Raw genomic sequence first — 15,190 nt, 5'->3', positions numbered from 1 at the left:
ACCTTTCTTGGAACCACTCCACAAAACAGAGATGATCTGACCTGAATTCATTCATTACCTTGAGATACCTCAACAGAGCTCTGCGTACATCCAACCGCTTAAGCTCCCTCGCATGAAGAGCGGAAGAGTCCATCTCCAGAAAAGCTGGAAGTTCCACTGACTGATTCACATGAAACGCCAGTACCACATTTGGTAGAAAGGAGGGCACTGTCTGCAAGGACACCCCTGAGTCCGAAATCTGCAGAAATGGATCATGGCAAGACAAAGCCTGCAACTCGGAGATTCTGCTAGCTGAGCAAATGGCCACCAGAAAAATGACCTTAAGGGTCATATCTTTAAGATTCAACAATTGCCTCTCACACACCTCTGAGAATGAGATTAAGATTCCAAGATGGATAAATTCTCCGAACCCGCGGATGCAAATTCTTAAACCCCCCCCCCCCCCCCCCCCCCGCCCTCCCAAAGAAACTGAACTACATCAGGATGAGAGGAGAGAGAGCAACAGTCTACTTTACCTCTTAGGCAAGCCACAGCAGCCACCTGGACCCTAAGAGTTGAAAGCCAAACCCTACTGAAGAAAAGACAAAATCTGAGAGACTGAAGATTGTAACACTTGCACACTGTTCGCAATGCATCAGAATTCAAAAACCTTCCAGACCCTTACAGACGATAGAGAAGTAGACGTCTGCCTAGCCTGAAGGAGCGTAGCAATAAATGCTTCTGGGTACCCCCTGTGCCTCAATCGCTACCTCTCAAAAGTCAAGCCACTAGACTTGGCTTTTGAGAGGCCTGGTCTGAAAATATTGACACCTGCCGAAGAAGACCAGGCAGATGGGCGAGGTGTAACAGACCGTCCATGGCTAAATTCACTAGATCCGCAAACCACAGGCAACGTGGCCACTCTGGGGCTACCAACATCATGTCACCCAGATGTCTCTCTAACCGATGCAACACCTTACTCACTAGAAACCAAGGAGGAAACACGTAAAGCAGAACTTCCCGAGGCCAAGGCAGCACCAGAGCACCAACTTCCTCGGTCCGGTGCTCTCTTCTCCAACTGAAAAACCGAGCCACCTTTGCATTAAGAAGAGTCGCAATTAGATCCACATGGGGGTAGCCCCACCTCTCACGGATGAGCTACATCGCTGTCTCATAAAGCTCCAATCTCCCAGATCTAATAACCTGCGACTTAGAAAATCCACTTGGTCGTTTTCTGCTCCTGCTATGTGCAACACTACTATCCATTCTAGATGACACTCTGCCTAGAGAATCAATTCTTGAGTCTCCTGAGCCATTGCCTGACTCTTGGTTCCCCCCTGCCGATTGATGTGGGCCACTGTTGTCGCATTGTCCGATAGTCAAAGGTTGATCGTTGAGGGATCTAACTGCAAAAAGGCCAGTAACGCTAAATGCACCACCCTGGTCTCTAACAGATTGATAGTCCAGGAAGCCTCCATTGCGGACCAGCAGCTTTAAGTGGACTGCTGCTGACACACTACCCTCCAACCAGAAAGACTGGCATCAGTAGTAAGGATCACCCAATCTGGGATCTCCAACTCCACACCCCGAGTGAGATTGGAACTCAGAAGCCACCATGACACTGTCCCTGCCAACATCCTTGAACTGCAAACGAAGGTGAAACTCCTCTGAGCAGGTTCCAATGAGACGAAAGTGCTCTCTGCAAAGGCCTCATATGAGCGAATGCCCACAGCACCAATTCCAGGGTTGAAGCCATCGAACCAAGAACCTGCAAATAATCCCAGATTCTGAGCATCAACAACCCCAACAACAAATGAATTTGACACTGCAGCTTCAAACCCACTCTTCCATGAGAAACACCTTGTCCCTGAGTGTGTTGAACCGGTCTCCCAGATATTCCAGGGACTGCGAGGGAACCAAGTGACTCTTTGCCAAGTTTACTACCCAGCCAAGCAACTCGAGAGTCTGCATCACTTTCTGAACTGACTGATGACAAAGGTCCTCCAACTTTGCCCTGCTAAGCTATTTGCCTAGATAGGGGTGTACCAGAGTTCCTTCCCAGCACAATGCTGCCGCTACCACTACCATCACCTTGGTGAAAGTGTGTGGTAAAATGCTGTCCCAGAACCATGAATCGCAGAAACCTCTGATCTGGGCAAATGGCAGGCTGAGGTCAGCATGTGAGCCTAGGAGTGACATCAGCAATCCTTTTAGTCTCTGTCTCCATCTGCTACATAATACAGAAGTCTGCACTGGTCTGGCTGGATGCAAGGAAAGGATTATATTATCAATATTACCATTATGGTGATTTTATTGTTATTACTTGAAATTTTATTTCGCTAATTTATTATATATTGCAGGTTATAAACTTGCTTCAATCGCCATCATAGAAAGGCGGGCAATAAACTAAAATACTATGCTTTGTGCACATCTGCAGCAGACTGCTGCACCTTATTTAGTTAAGTAAACAAAGTGTATTTTAAAGATGCACCTTTTAATACTATTTCTTTCTTTAGGAGGAAGAGGAAGAGCCAGAAGGAAAGCCAAGTGATGCAGAAAGTTCAGACACTTCGGATGATGATAGAGGTTGGGTCGAAGAGGTCAAGAAACAGCACAAGCTTCTACGCCAAGAGGAAAGAGGAAGAAGGCAGGAAAGGATGAAGGAGGACCAGCAAACAACTCTGAAACCCCAGTTTTATGAGATCAAAGCAGGAGAGGAGTTTAGAAGCTTTCAAGACACTGCCAAAAAGCAGAAGTTAATGAAGTAAGTTCTATATTTAACTTGGCACTGGGTGGGGGGGCCATACATTTCAAGCTCTGTTTTCTTCAGATTAAAGGGCAAGGCAGGGATCAAATAGTTCTCGAATGTTCCTTGCAATTAGAGAAAAATACAGTAAAAACATCCAAACCAGCATTTGTACACCTGCAGTGTATTGATATTTTAAAGCAAGGATGAGGAGAGTTAAATGTCGGTTGAAGGTTGTATTCATCAAGGAACATGAACATCCACCCGCCTGGATATGTATGTGAGGTAATGTTTCCAATTTATGGTGGGCCAGTGGAAGTAGATATATCCATCAGTGATACCAAAGGACTGTTTGTTTTTGTGGATTTGTGCTGGTGCAGTTCTAAGAGAAATTGTTACCATCATTCCTTCAGTGGCAGTAAAGTCTTAGCTACAAAGCAGAGATCTTGGTTCTGGTGCCTGAAATGCCGCAATTGCTTAATTTTGCTCTGAACAAACAAAAAAAAAAAAAAGACTTGTAGCACAAAAAGCCAAACAGCATATCCAAGCTGACAGTTGTTAATACAGTGATACACTCACATGAAGTCCTGTCTCATTTAAATGTACAGTCTGTGTGAATGAAGTTACTTGGCCAAAACAAATATTGGTCATAGCTGAATACACAGTGCATCACCTACTCTTCAGTAAGGAACAATTCACAAGTTTTGGAAATGTAAATATAAAGATTTTTCTATAAACAGGGTTTTTGCAGAATGTAATACCTGTTTTTGTGTACTGTAAATCTAAGAGCACCCAGTTGTATGCTGAATATGATATGCTCAACCCTTTTGCAGGGAACATACTAATCGATCAGTACATGGATGCCGTAAATGATTAATACAACTCTAACAGCTGACCAAGTACCTGGCAGGATCCCAAGGGGTAGATAGATTCCATACTGCTTATCCCAGAGATAAGAAGTAAATTTCTGCAAATCCACCTTAATAATGGTTTATGGACTTTTCATCCAGGAACTTGTCCAAACCTTTTTGAAATGCGGCTACACTAATAGCTTTCACCACATCCTCTGGCAATGAATTCCAGAGTTTATTTTATTTATTTATTTAGATTTATATTCCGCTTTTCGCACTTTTTTCAGCACTTCAAAGTGGATTACATTCAGGTATTGTAGGTATTTCCCTATCCTCAGAGGGCTTACAATCTAAGTTTAATTATGTATTGACTAAAAAAAATATTTTCTCTTGTTAATTTTAAGTGTATTGCCTAGGAACTTTTGTGTCCCCTAGTCTTTGTTCTTTGTGAAAGATTAAACAACCGATTGTTTGTTTGTTCCACACCACTCATTATTTTATTGACCTCTATCATATCTCCCCTCAACTGTCTCTTCTCCAAGCTGAAGAATCCTAACCTCTTTAGCCTTTCCTCATAGAGGATTTGTTGCATCCCCTATATCATTTTGGTTGCCCTTCTCTGTACTTTTTCTAATTCTGCTATATCTTTTTTTGAGATTAAATGACCAGTACTGCACACAGTCCTCAAGATGAGGTCGCACCATGAAACGATACAGAGGCATTATTATATTATCTATTTTATTCTCCATTCCTTTCCTAATAATTCCTAGCATTCTATTTGCTTCCTTGGCTACTGCTTCACACTGAGCAGAAGATTTCAACATATTATCAACAATGACACCTAGATCTTCTTACAATTTTATATACTAGTTATAAGTCCCTTCTCCTCAGGGACAACGTAAGGGTTTGGGTTCATAGTAACTAAAGCAGATTTAAAAAAACAAACTTGCATTTCATTCTGGACTGGGTCAGGTTAAAAAGGCATAGATACACTTTCTATAGTAACACAAGGTCCCAAGTCTCCTCCAGATCCTCATGACTTGGCCCTCAGTCCTTGAATTTCCAGGATTGCTCTTGTGTTCAAAGCAACCCCTTTTGGGCCCTTGAAGATCAATTCAGATCTTCAGAGGCATAATTACAGGTCTGGACTTGAGAGAAAAAGCCAAGCTCTTACTATTTGCTCAGCTTCCTTTCCATATAGCCACCAGGTGGCTCAGAAACGATGCTTCTGCTTTTCATCTCAGCAATCTGTTGATTCAAGACTAGCTCAAGTTCTTTTGCCCTGGAGCCTTTCAAAGCCATATTTTCAGAACATGTCTGGGGTCATGAGGTGGATAGGGTTTCAGATCAACATATGTGCGCACACGTGTACCAGAAAGTAGGTGCCTTTAGTTCTGGGTGAAACTTCTTTTTATGGACGTTTTGGGCATGATTTTTTTTAATTGCATAAAAATGAAGATTTTTCTGGAATGGATGATCATACACATGATTTGCACAGTTCAGTCCGAGATTGACAAATCGTATGGAGCAACTTGAGAATCAGGTCAGGGGTAAAAATTTAAGATTTATAAATTTTCCTAGGGACCCTTTAATTACACCTTGAGATATGTGGGTAAAATACTTAACTTTGTTTTTGATGTCCTGTCCACACCAAATTCTTTCATTTATTATATCTATTTATGACCATTTGGTTTTCCACTTTTTCCCAAAGTTGGTCTCAAGGCAGATTTACAATAAACTTAAATGAACAGAGACATTACAACAACTTACAGTTGAATCAGAATTTATAATTAGTGTAGCATAAGAAACCATTTGTGAATAGTTTCAAGATCTAGTTGTCCTGTTGTGTATAACACAGTCTCTTGTTGGGCATTCAAGTAGTTGGGCTGAAGATATGGGTCTTGGGGGAAGGCCTGCCTGAAAAGCAATGCCTTAGCTTTTTCCCTCAACTTAAAGCAGCATGGCTTCCAGGCACATGGTTAGTGGTATTTTGTTCCAAAGTTTTGGTGCATAACAACTGAATGCAGAGTCTTGTGCAGGACAATCAGTTCAGACACATGGGTTTTTCCTCCCTTGTGGTGCCTAAGCTATGCTGGCCCTCCAGCTCTGAGGGAGATGTGATAGCTAAAGGCTCTGGTTCCCTCTTCCCCCCATCTCCTCTACCTTTTTGATGGGCAGAAGCTAGAGCCATAGGTTAAGAAAAAAGCAGCTTTGCTTGGCAGGCTAACTCCTGGAAAGCCCTTCATTAGACTGAAAGAAAATGAAGACTGTTCATGGCTTTCAGGCCTGGGGAGGGGGTGCTTGGAAACCACCATCAGTTATTGACATTTCAAAGGACCTGCTAAAGAGGTCCGTGTTGCATGTGGGAGCAGGTTACCCCCATAGGTGGTAAGCTCAGGGGATTCTCCTCAGGATTGGCCTTGAATACTTCTATAGGCCCTGAAGTAGGCCCCAAGGAGGGAGAAGGGGGGATCCTGGCATACTGAGGATGGCAGCTGCCATGGAGGTAAATTACCTTGTGAAGGAACTGTTCCCCATGCCCACCTTCTTTAATGTTTGTGGGTTTGGACTCATTCCAAAGGATGGATATGGGGCCCATTTTGGATTTGCAGGTCTAAGGAGACACTGCCTTAGGCCATTCGTTGTGAGGACAGCCTTAGCTAGTTCCCACCCAAATTAAAGGATTCCTTGGCTATATCCTGTGCATCTGGACTGGTCTAGTGGGACGATGATGAAGGAAAAATTTGGTCTTGCCTGCTAACTTTCTTTCCTGGAATCCTACCAGACTGGTCTAGGAACCCACCCTGTTTAAGTTTAGCTGTCTGCCTAGTAGAAAGGGTTTGTTAATCACATTTCATTTTCATGATTATATAGCTTGAGCTGTCAGTCAACATGAATTAGCCTTAACATGGAGGTGATGCCATCCATAATGCCTACATGGGTCTAGCTCTGAGCTCAATAAAGACTTTACTAAGCATACATGGGAGTTCCCGCACATACATGCTGCCTTGTGAGCCCTTCAGTCTTTTTTTTTTTTTTTTTTTTTTACCTGAAGCTTCCCAGTTTCTCTTAAAACTTTTCATCTTTTGGCTTGTGCCTTCTTTACTGCCTTGTTTTTTTCAAAATTTTGCTGCTGCCTTGACACCCCTTCAAATGAAATTCTAAGTTCTTAAAAAAAAAAAATAAACCAAAAAAACCTTCTGTACATAATATCAAAATGAAATGTAGAAGAGCATAGAGAAGCCCAAAGCCTTGAGGCCTGCGGTAAGCAGGTTTATGACCTGCCTCTGTGGGTACCTGATGTTCATCACAGACCCATTCTGTTTACTATCAATGTTGGAGAAATTGTGATCCAGCCTCAAACAGCTACAGCTATGATCATATGTTCTCCAGGACGCAGTAGTACTTGGAAGATGGAGACCCTAAGGAAAGCACTGGCAGATAACCCCAGGCCTGGGTGAGAGGCCAAGCAGCAAAGCTGAACTTTAAGGAGGGAAACAGGTTCTTGGTGCAAGAAGTCAAGATGGGAAGCTTCCCCTTCTGGATTCCACAAGCACTGAAAGGCCTCCCCCCACACTTTCCTCTGTGACACCGGCCTCCGGATCCTCCTCAATTCAAGTTTTGTGTGTGGTGCAGAAGTCTGGTGCCAAAAGAAGTGCTGAGAAAAGCACCTATTCAACACAGGGAACCCCCTTCAGGTTGTCCTTCTCAGAGCTGAAGGGACTATCTGTGTAATCAGCACAGGTTGGACATAGCTTCATTGGCATAGGTGTTATCTTCATTCATGGCATGCAAGATTCTCATGGCACCAAACCATCTGTTTTATCTGGACTTGGGGCCAGCAGGCACAGAGCTTGCATTCCAAGGTACATTCAATACATGCAGTGCAACAGACTTCAGCACCATCATTGGTGTTGGAGCAAAGCGTGTCTTGTATGTCCAAAAATCCTATGGTGGATTCATGGCATGGAAGGAGCAGGGTGCTAATTAACGGGAGTTGGTGTGAAGCATTTTGGAGCTGGCTGCATTACAGCAGTAATGGCAGTGGCACCGAGTTCCGCTTCAGCTTTACCTGCAGCCCTGAATGAGGACGTGCCAGTCTGGGTTTCTGAAAACAATGTTTCTTCCAACTCCAGCTCAGAGAATCCATCAATCAGTGAGAGCCCAGGTATCAGAGCTAATGAAGAATTTCTTTGTCTCCTTAAGCCTTGGAGACCGAAGATGGAGATTAGAACCTCTTATCAACACTATAAACTCTCTCAGCAGTAACCTCCAAACATCCACTCTAAGGAAATACCAGAAACAACCCTATAAGAAGCAATATTACTACTCTTGTCGAAAGTACCAACCCTACACTTATCAGATACAACACTCATAACATCAGCATCAACAAAGCTCGTGCCTAGAGAAAGTGCCCAGCCAAAAGCTACTCAACAGTTCTCTCAAAAGTCAAGCACTGAAGGTTTTGACTACAAGAGTTGTCAGTTCCACACCTCCTTCAAAGCCCTTCCAGTAAGGGGAAGGCTTACTTTTTTTTTTTTAAACTTTGGTGTCTCCTCATTACCATAGACCACTGGGTTCTCAAAATCATGCACAGTAGTTATTGCCTAAACTTTCAAAGTCTGCCTCTCAGGTCTCCATATCTTCATCCGATCTCACTGGAATAACTTCAGATACTAAAATAGGAACTAGCTTATAGCCAATGCAATAGATCCAGTCCTGACAATGGAAAAAGGCAAGGGATTTTTCTTGAAATAATTCTTTATCCCAAAAAAGTCAGGAGCCTATGTCCTATTTTGAACTTGAGAGGCCTAAACAAATTCAAAAAAGAGAGAAAAATTCAAAATTAATTCTCAAGTATGTACTTATTTATAAAATTTCTACCCCATCCAATTACTAAAATCTGTTCTGAGAAATTCCCATAATAACATATATAATCATAGGCAAAGCAACATAAAACATTCTTCCACATCTAGAAATTGATTGGCTGACAGCACTAGATCTAAGAAATATTTACACTATCATTTAAGTTCATATTAGTCACAGTAAGTATCTTTGATTCATGGTAGCAGATCAGCATTTTCAGTACCAAGTACTTCCTTTTCGACTGGTTGCAGCACCAAGTACCTAGCAGTTGTAGCTGTCCATGTCAGGAAAAACATTTTATTTTTTCCCTACTTGGATGACTGGCAATATTGAGAGGATCCTGTCAAGAAGCAAGCCATTTCATTTCCTACTCTCTTGCATCCTCTACTCACTTGGGATTCATGGTCAACTTCTAGAAGATCAATATAATTCCATCTTTTCAATTGGACTTCATAACTTTACACTTATATACCATGAAGTGAAAAGCATTCCTTCCACTTCAAAGAATGAAGACATTAGCATACAGAGTTCATTCTTTTTCCATCTGCACATTAGTATCTTCCAAGACATTCTGGGAGATGTTAAGCTGCATGTCAGCCAACAGTATGTAATGCGTCTTGAATGTCTACTAATGAAACAAGCTCATAGCACTTGAAAATTTGCTGGAAACAATATGCACACCCAGTGTATCACAGGATACAACTCTACAGGCTTCTCACTTATTCGTTGAGGTTGTGGGCCCATTTTACAAATCATCTTTGTGGCCAGCCCTTTCATCGTTTGACTCACCAAATATTGACTGAGAATGCATTTATTCAAGGTTGTGGACACATCGCAACACCTTTCTCTTTCAGGAGAATTGGAGCATGTAGGAGCCAATACTACACACACATCTTTTAAAAATGAGCGCCATAGTCATAGCTCTTTTGATATTTAAGCCATGGATAAACAGATCAGTTCTTAAAATGCAGACATTCAACCAGATAGCAATGTACTACATCAACAAATAGGGAGGAACAGGGTCATTGAAGCTATGCAAGGAAGCCTACAATATATGGATTTGGTCATGTTATGGAGCATATTTCTCAATGCCATTCATAATTAAGTTCTGGAATTTGTTGCCAGAGGATGTGGTGAAAGCTATTAGTGTATCTGCATTTAAAAACGGTTTGGACAAGTTCTGAAGGAAAAGTCCAAAGACCATTATTAAGGTGGAATTGCAGAAATCTACTACTTATCCCTGAGGTAAGCAGCATGAAATCTATCTATCCCTTGGGATCCTGGCAAATACTTGTGACCTGGATTAGCCACTGTTGGAAACAGGATATTGGACTTGATGAAACTTTGGTCTGACCCAGTATAGCAAATCTTATGTTCTTATAGTATGTTCTTAACTGCTATAGCTGGCAACTCTTGCAGTGGGCTACACATTGTTGTCGAACCAGGTGGAGATCCAATCTGTGAGAACTTTTCTGTTAGCTTGGAGAAGCTCTAAGGCACCTGTCCTGTCTTCAGGCGCCAAGGAGGCAAAAAAAAATCTTAAATTCAGAGAGCTTGCCCACCAGCTGATGTGCTGACTGGACCAGAGATGAAGAGAGATCCTCTTCAGAAACTCTTATAAGCTCCTCTCCATTCTGATGGAAAAGAGCTGAAAATACTCTGCTGAGGTTCAGTTCTGATGCACTCTATGCCTACTGGACTGAGCTTCATGTTGGGATCTCCATTGCAGTCTTCCACACTGATGGCTTATTTCCCAGCACCCCAGCTGTCAAAGACTAAGATGGGGTTGACACCAATGGCTCGCTGGAGGGACTAAGATCTAGGAAGAATAGATATGTTGATACTATAGGGACTTTCTGCGACATGAATGTTGACAGCGCTTGTACCGCCATGGCCCCAGCCATCCTTGGCACCTTCAATTGCTCCATAGCTTGAGATGAGCAGCTTGGAATCTATTTATCCCTTGTGAATCCAGCCAGGTTTTTGTGACCTGGATTGTCCACTGTTGGAAACAGGAAATTGTGTGTATTAGACCCAGGGTCTGATGCAGTATGGCAAGTCTTATGTTCTTATATTCTTCTAGTAAAAACAATGTTTGTGTCAACTTCTAGCTCACACCATCCCAACATAGTGAAGTTTCTCTAATGAGACTAAAAAATGCCATAAATGGACATCTTTGCAGCACCTTTCAACCATAAACTCCCCCTCTGCTGCCCAAAGAGACCAGCGCACAACTCCCAAATGTCAGACGCTTTTTATATTTAATGAAATCAAAGTCTGTTATATGCCTTTCCACTAGTATCACTCATAAACAATCCTCAAATTGAGAAAGGACAAAAGGAAGATGATACTTATAGTATCCTATTAGCAATGTGAAATTTGGTTTTCATGGTCTCTATGGCTAGCTGGTGCTAGTTTATCTTAACACATTCTTAAAACTCTTAACACAGTATGAGACACTTCTTCACCCCCAACCTTTAGTCTGTAGCACTCACATCTTGGATATTAAAAACAGTAGCACAAGCTATGCCCTTACTCCAAGATGTAAAGAAAGTCATCCTCACAACATAGAGACCTTCCTCCAGATGCTCTTGCAGCTTTAAACAGAAAAGGTATATATCACAATTGCTTGATTTCAGCCCTTCTATGAAACTTGCTCACTGTCTTTCCAAATCCAGATTGAAGTCAGGTGCACTTAAGAGCTATTACAGTGTATCATCAAAAGTTAGAACTTCCAATTTCTCACTACCAATAGTAGTTTGTTTTTTCTATACCGTCACATCAGCAAGGCCTTCACAACGGTTTACAAACAATTGCAAATAGGAAAAATACATTATTTTGTTAAAAGTAATAACAGCTAAAATTAATAAAAGACAAAGAACAGAAAAATTATATAAATTAGTCTTTCAACAAGCTAAAAACATTAAGCCTAAAACAAAATACCTTGTTTCCTAAAAATAATTTAAACACTACTAAAACAGTTACATTCAATTAATATTCCTAAAATATTACATAAAAGTTAAAAAAGGGGAAAGTTAAGAAAAAGTTAAGCTCATGTGTATTCTAATGTTAATGCTGCATGTATCTAAGATTTATACTCTGAAAAAGCACATTTAAACAACCATGTTTTTAGTTCTGCTTTAAATTGCTTTTTTTCTGCTTGTAGTCTCAAATAAGTTGGTAAAGAATTAAAGGTCTTCAACATCTCTATCCTCCCTTAAAAATCCCTCCTCCTCAGTGGAATCTAAATATAGTACTTGCTAAGCTCAAAAAGCCCACAACACGTATGTGCTTCTAATCATTGTTGATGGATCTCCGATTTCTTTCTTGGAAGGTGATAATCTTGGTAGTAGTGGTCTTGGCCTTAAACAGTGTATATACCATATACACAAACTCATCCAAAGTTTTTGCCTAAAGTGGTTTCTTAGTTTCATAGTTGTCCATAGTGCTAACAACCTTTTCTTATGATACCTCATTCTAACAAAGGTGTGCAAGCACTTCATATGTTAGACTGTCGAAGAGCTTTATTCTGTTTGGATAGGTTAAAAACTTACAGAAAATCTCTTCTTCAACTATTTGGTTATGATCCAAATAATCAATGGTTACTAGTTAAGAAATAAACACTCTGGATATCTGACTGCATTTCTTATTACTATATTGTCTGGAAAACATCTTCGAAGCAGAGTAAAGGCTCATCAAGTACAAGCAATTTCCACTTCTTTAGCACACTTTCTCTCAGCTTCTGTTCAAAAACTCTGAAAGTGGCTACTATGCCCTCTGTTCACACTTTAGATAAATATTGTCTAAAACAAGACTCCCATAAAGATAGCAGCTTTGGCCAGGCAGTACTTTAAAGCTTATTTAACTACTGTATTTACTCCAACTCTCCCCCATCTGCTTTACTCCAGGAAGCAATTCTTCCATTGTTCATCAAGAAATAATTATCTTGCAGTCCTCAGCTTGGGAATCCCTACTTGTTTAGCTCTTCAGGCCTGCTTATCCACAGGCTGATGCAATAAGGTGTGCTTAGCCTAGCGCACAGCTTAACAAGTGATTGGATGCCAGTTTTGGATGCACTTTGCTAACATCTGATGCAAAAAAGGGATTAGTGCATCCAAAATGTGTGTTCAAACTCAGGGAGTAGCTAATAGTGCTCATCACATGTAAATGCTATATAGATGAGGCTATTAGCTATTACCCCCTGGTGCAGAAAGTCTCACTCAGCTAACACACCCTTGTTAAAGTGGCAAATTTAACACCATCCTTTGAGCTGCATTGTCATACCACAAGTCAAGGGCCCGTTAGCTAAATGGCGATTTTCTGCTTCCTCCTACAGACTGCGTAATAAGTAGTTCTGATTGGAAGCTACAGGAAGAATTTAGCCTTGATCGTACTAAATGCTCACACATTTCAGAGGTGAGTTTCCTTCTTCCTCTACTCCCCCAGGGAGCCAGAAGCCGGCAGGATCTGGGACTTTAAAACTCGCCCAAACTTCCAGAGCTGGGAGGAGAAGTAGGTATCTGCCTCACCTTTGCTTGCTCATGGAGAGGCCTGCAGTAGCGCACTAACCCACGTGCAGCCACATCTCCTGGGTGAACGATGCTTTGGAGTGCTAGGGTCACACAATTTCCTTTAGCGCATCCTTTTTAGCGTGGCAGCTCATTTGATTATTGCATCAGGCCTCCAGGAAAAGTGGTTGTGCGCACGTTAGTAAAACAGGTGCTCAATAAGAGTACCTGTTTTACCATGCGGTTTTATTGCATTGACCCCAGAGAAGTTGCCTACTTGTAACAGGTATTCTCCACATACAGCAGGACAATTCAGCCACTCAATCCCACCCACTTCCATGTAGAGTTGAAGTTTCGCTTGTGAAATGACTAAGGAACCTTGCGCGGCAGCAGCTATACGGGAGCACATTCCATATTGGCATCGTTCAATGTCGTCGCCCACATGTGTGGCTAATTGTCCTGCTGTCTACTGTCACCTGTTATAGGTAAGCAACTGTGCTTTATATGTAGATCTAGTTGTATATTGGTCTTTTAACAAACACTTTTGTTTTCCCTTTAAAATACTTTTTTTAAACGACTTCTAAATAAAATTGCAGTAATTCACTTTAGACATTTAATTGAATTGTAAATAATGTACCAAGTAAAATAGAATGTGTCACAATTGAATATATAATCATCTTTTCACCACAGAGTCTCAGTAAAAATATTATGGTAAGAAAAGTAGAAAAAAGTGGGTGTGTTTATATATTAAATTTTTTTTGTTATTCCTTACAGGAAAACGCTTGAAGATCGATTGAAGGTTGAAGAAAAGCTTGGAACATTGAATGTTTCTGATACCACAGTAGGAAGTAAACAGATGACATTCACACTGAAAAAGGTGAGTCCAAAGATGGGATGAACTGTATTCCACAAAATGCAAAAAGCAGTTTCCATGGTTAATTAAGATGAGGAAATCTTAAGATATGGTGATTTTCTTTCTCATTGCATGCAGAAAATCATGGGTGTGGCACTGTGCTCTGAAAGTTTTGACTGTCAGCATTCACAGAGGATCACCTGATCACTTTTTCCATGTTTGAATTAAATATAAGTTGGTCAAGGTTCTCAAACTAAATACAATGCATATATATGTATGTATGTATATAGACATACAATCTTAAGTATTAATAATTGAGTCCCCTAAGATTTCTCTGGCTAGACAAAAGTCACAGTGACTTGATTTGTAAGTGTGAGACCTCATCCAGGGAGGCTTGATGTAGAAAGATGCTCCAAAGAAAGCTCAAAATTATGCAAATTGAATGTTGCCCTCATGTCTGGGACATCTGTGTCACTGACCCAAAGGACTTGCAATATTTCTGGACAAGATGATTACATTGGCATTGAAGACTTCAGCTTGTGGAAGTACATCATGCTCCTTTATACAGGAGTAAGACATGCCTATTCTAGTTCCAGAAGAAAATGACACTTCTCCTCCTGGCCCATCCTCAACAGCACGTCCATTGAAGATCTTACAAGATAATGAACAGTTTTGGAGGTTTCTGATGGTATGTTTGACATGCTTCAACCATGTCCCAAACAGGAAGTGATAGTAAAGCAAGTACTGGAGCAGCTCTGTGGATCATCCCCTTTTGGACAGTTTGGAGTCCCCAAATGTCCCCTCTTGTGGAATTCAGTGTGGGAACCCCTGCCCTTCCCCCCCCCCCCCCCCCCCCCAACAGACTACAGATGAAGAGAGGCAGTCCAAGTCTCCTATAGACTTTTATACCCTGTTCTCTCCTTTGGAGGAACAGGGTGTGTCTTATAATTCCAAATCCCCTCATTACCTGCTGCCATGGGCTAATGCCTCACAAGGTGTGAGAACAAAGAGGGCACAGGACTACCATCCAGACCCACCTTCCAACTCTCTCAAGAAACACACAACCTCTGGAAGAGTTGAATTATCCAGAGTTCTTTCAGAAGTTGGCAGCAGCCTTGCCTATTACACTTCATAAAGAAGATCATCCCAGGTCAGATGAGTTCAGGCTCCTTCAGTTCATTGAACCCCAAAAAGAGACCATAGCTGCCCCCATGCATATGCTACTCAAAAAACTGCAACTCAGAATTTGTCAGAACCCTTTATCTTGCCTACCTGTAGCATGGAAAGTGGACCTTAAGTTTTCAGATGGTGCAGCTTACAGCATCACTCCTTTCTGGTCGAGTCTTCCTTAAAGAAGACAACAATCTAAGGAAACACTCCAGCTCCC

The 15,190-nt window shown here is 41.5% G+C and overlaps 1 protein-coding gene across 1 annotated transcript in view; it reads left to right on the top strand.

Moving 5' to 3' along the window:
- Nucleotides 1-15,190, top strand: part of NOL10 (nucleolar protein 10) — a 226,040-nt gene that overhangs the window by 177,484 nt on the left and 33,366 nt on the right. Inside the window, exons 19-20 of the mRNA XM_029595891.1 lie at nucleotides 2,496-2,743; nucleotides 13,725-13,827. Coding sequence (XP_029451751.1) covers nucleotides 2,496-2,743; nucleotides 13,725-13,827 — 351 coding nt within the window. The remainder of the gene's footprint in view (nucleotides 1-2,495; nucleotides 2,744-13,724; nucleotides 13,828-15,190) is intronic.

The sequence above is a fragment of the Rhinatrema bivittatum genome, chromosome 3, assembly GCF_901001135.1.
Source record: "Rhinatrema bivittatum chromosome 3, aRhiBiv1.1, whole genome shotgun sequence".
NCBI lineage: Eukaryota > Metazoa > Chordata > Amphibia > Gymnophiona > Rhinatrematidae > Rhinatrema > Rhinatrema bivittatum.
The sequence above is the reverse complement of the archived record's forward strand: the minus strand, read 5'-3'. Positions and strand labels throughout refer to the sequence as shown.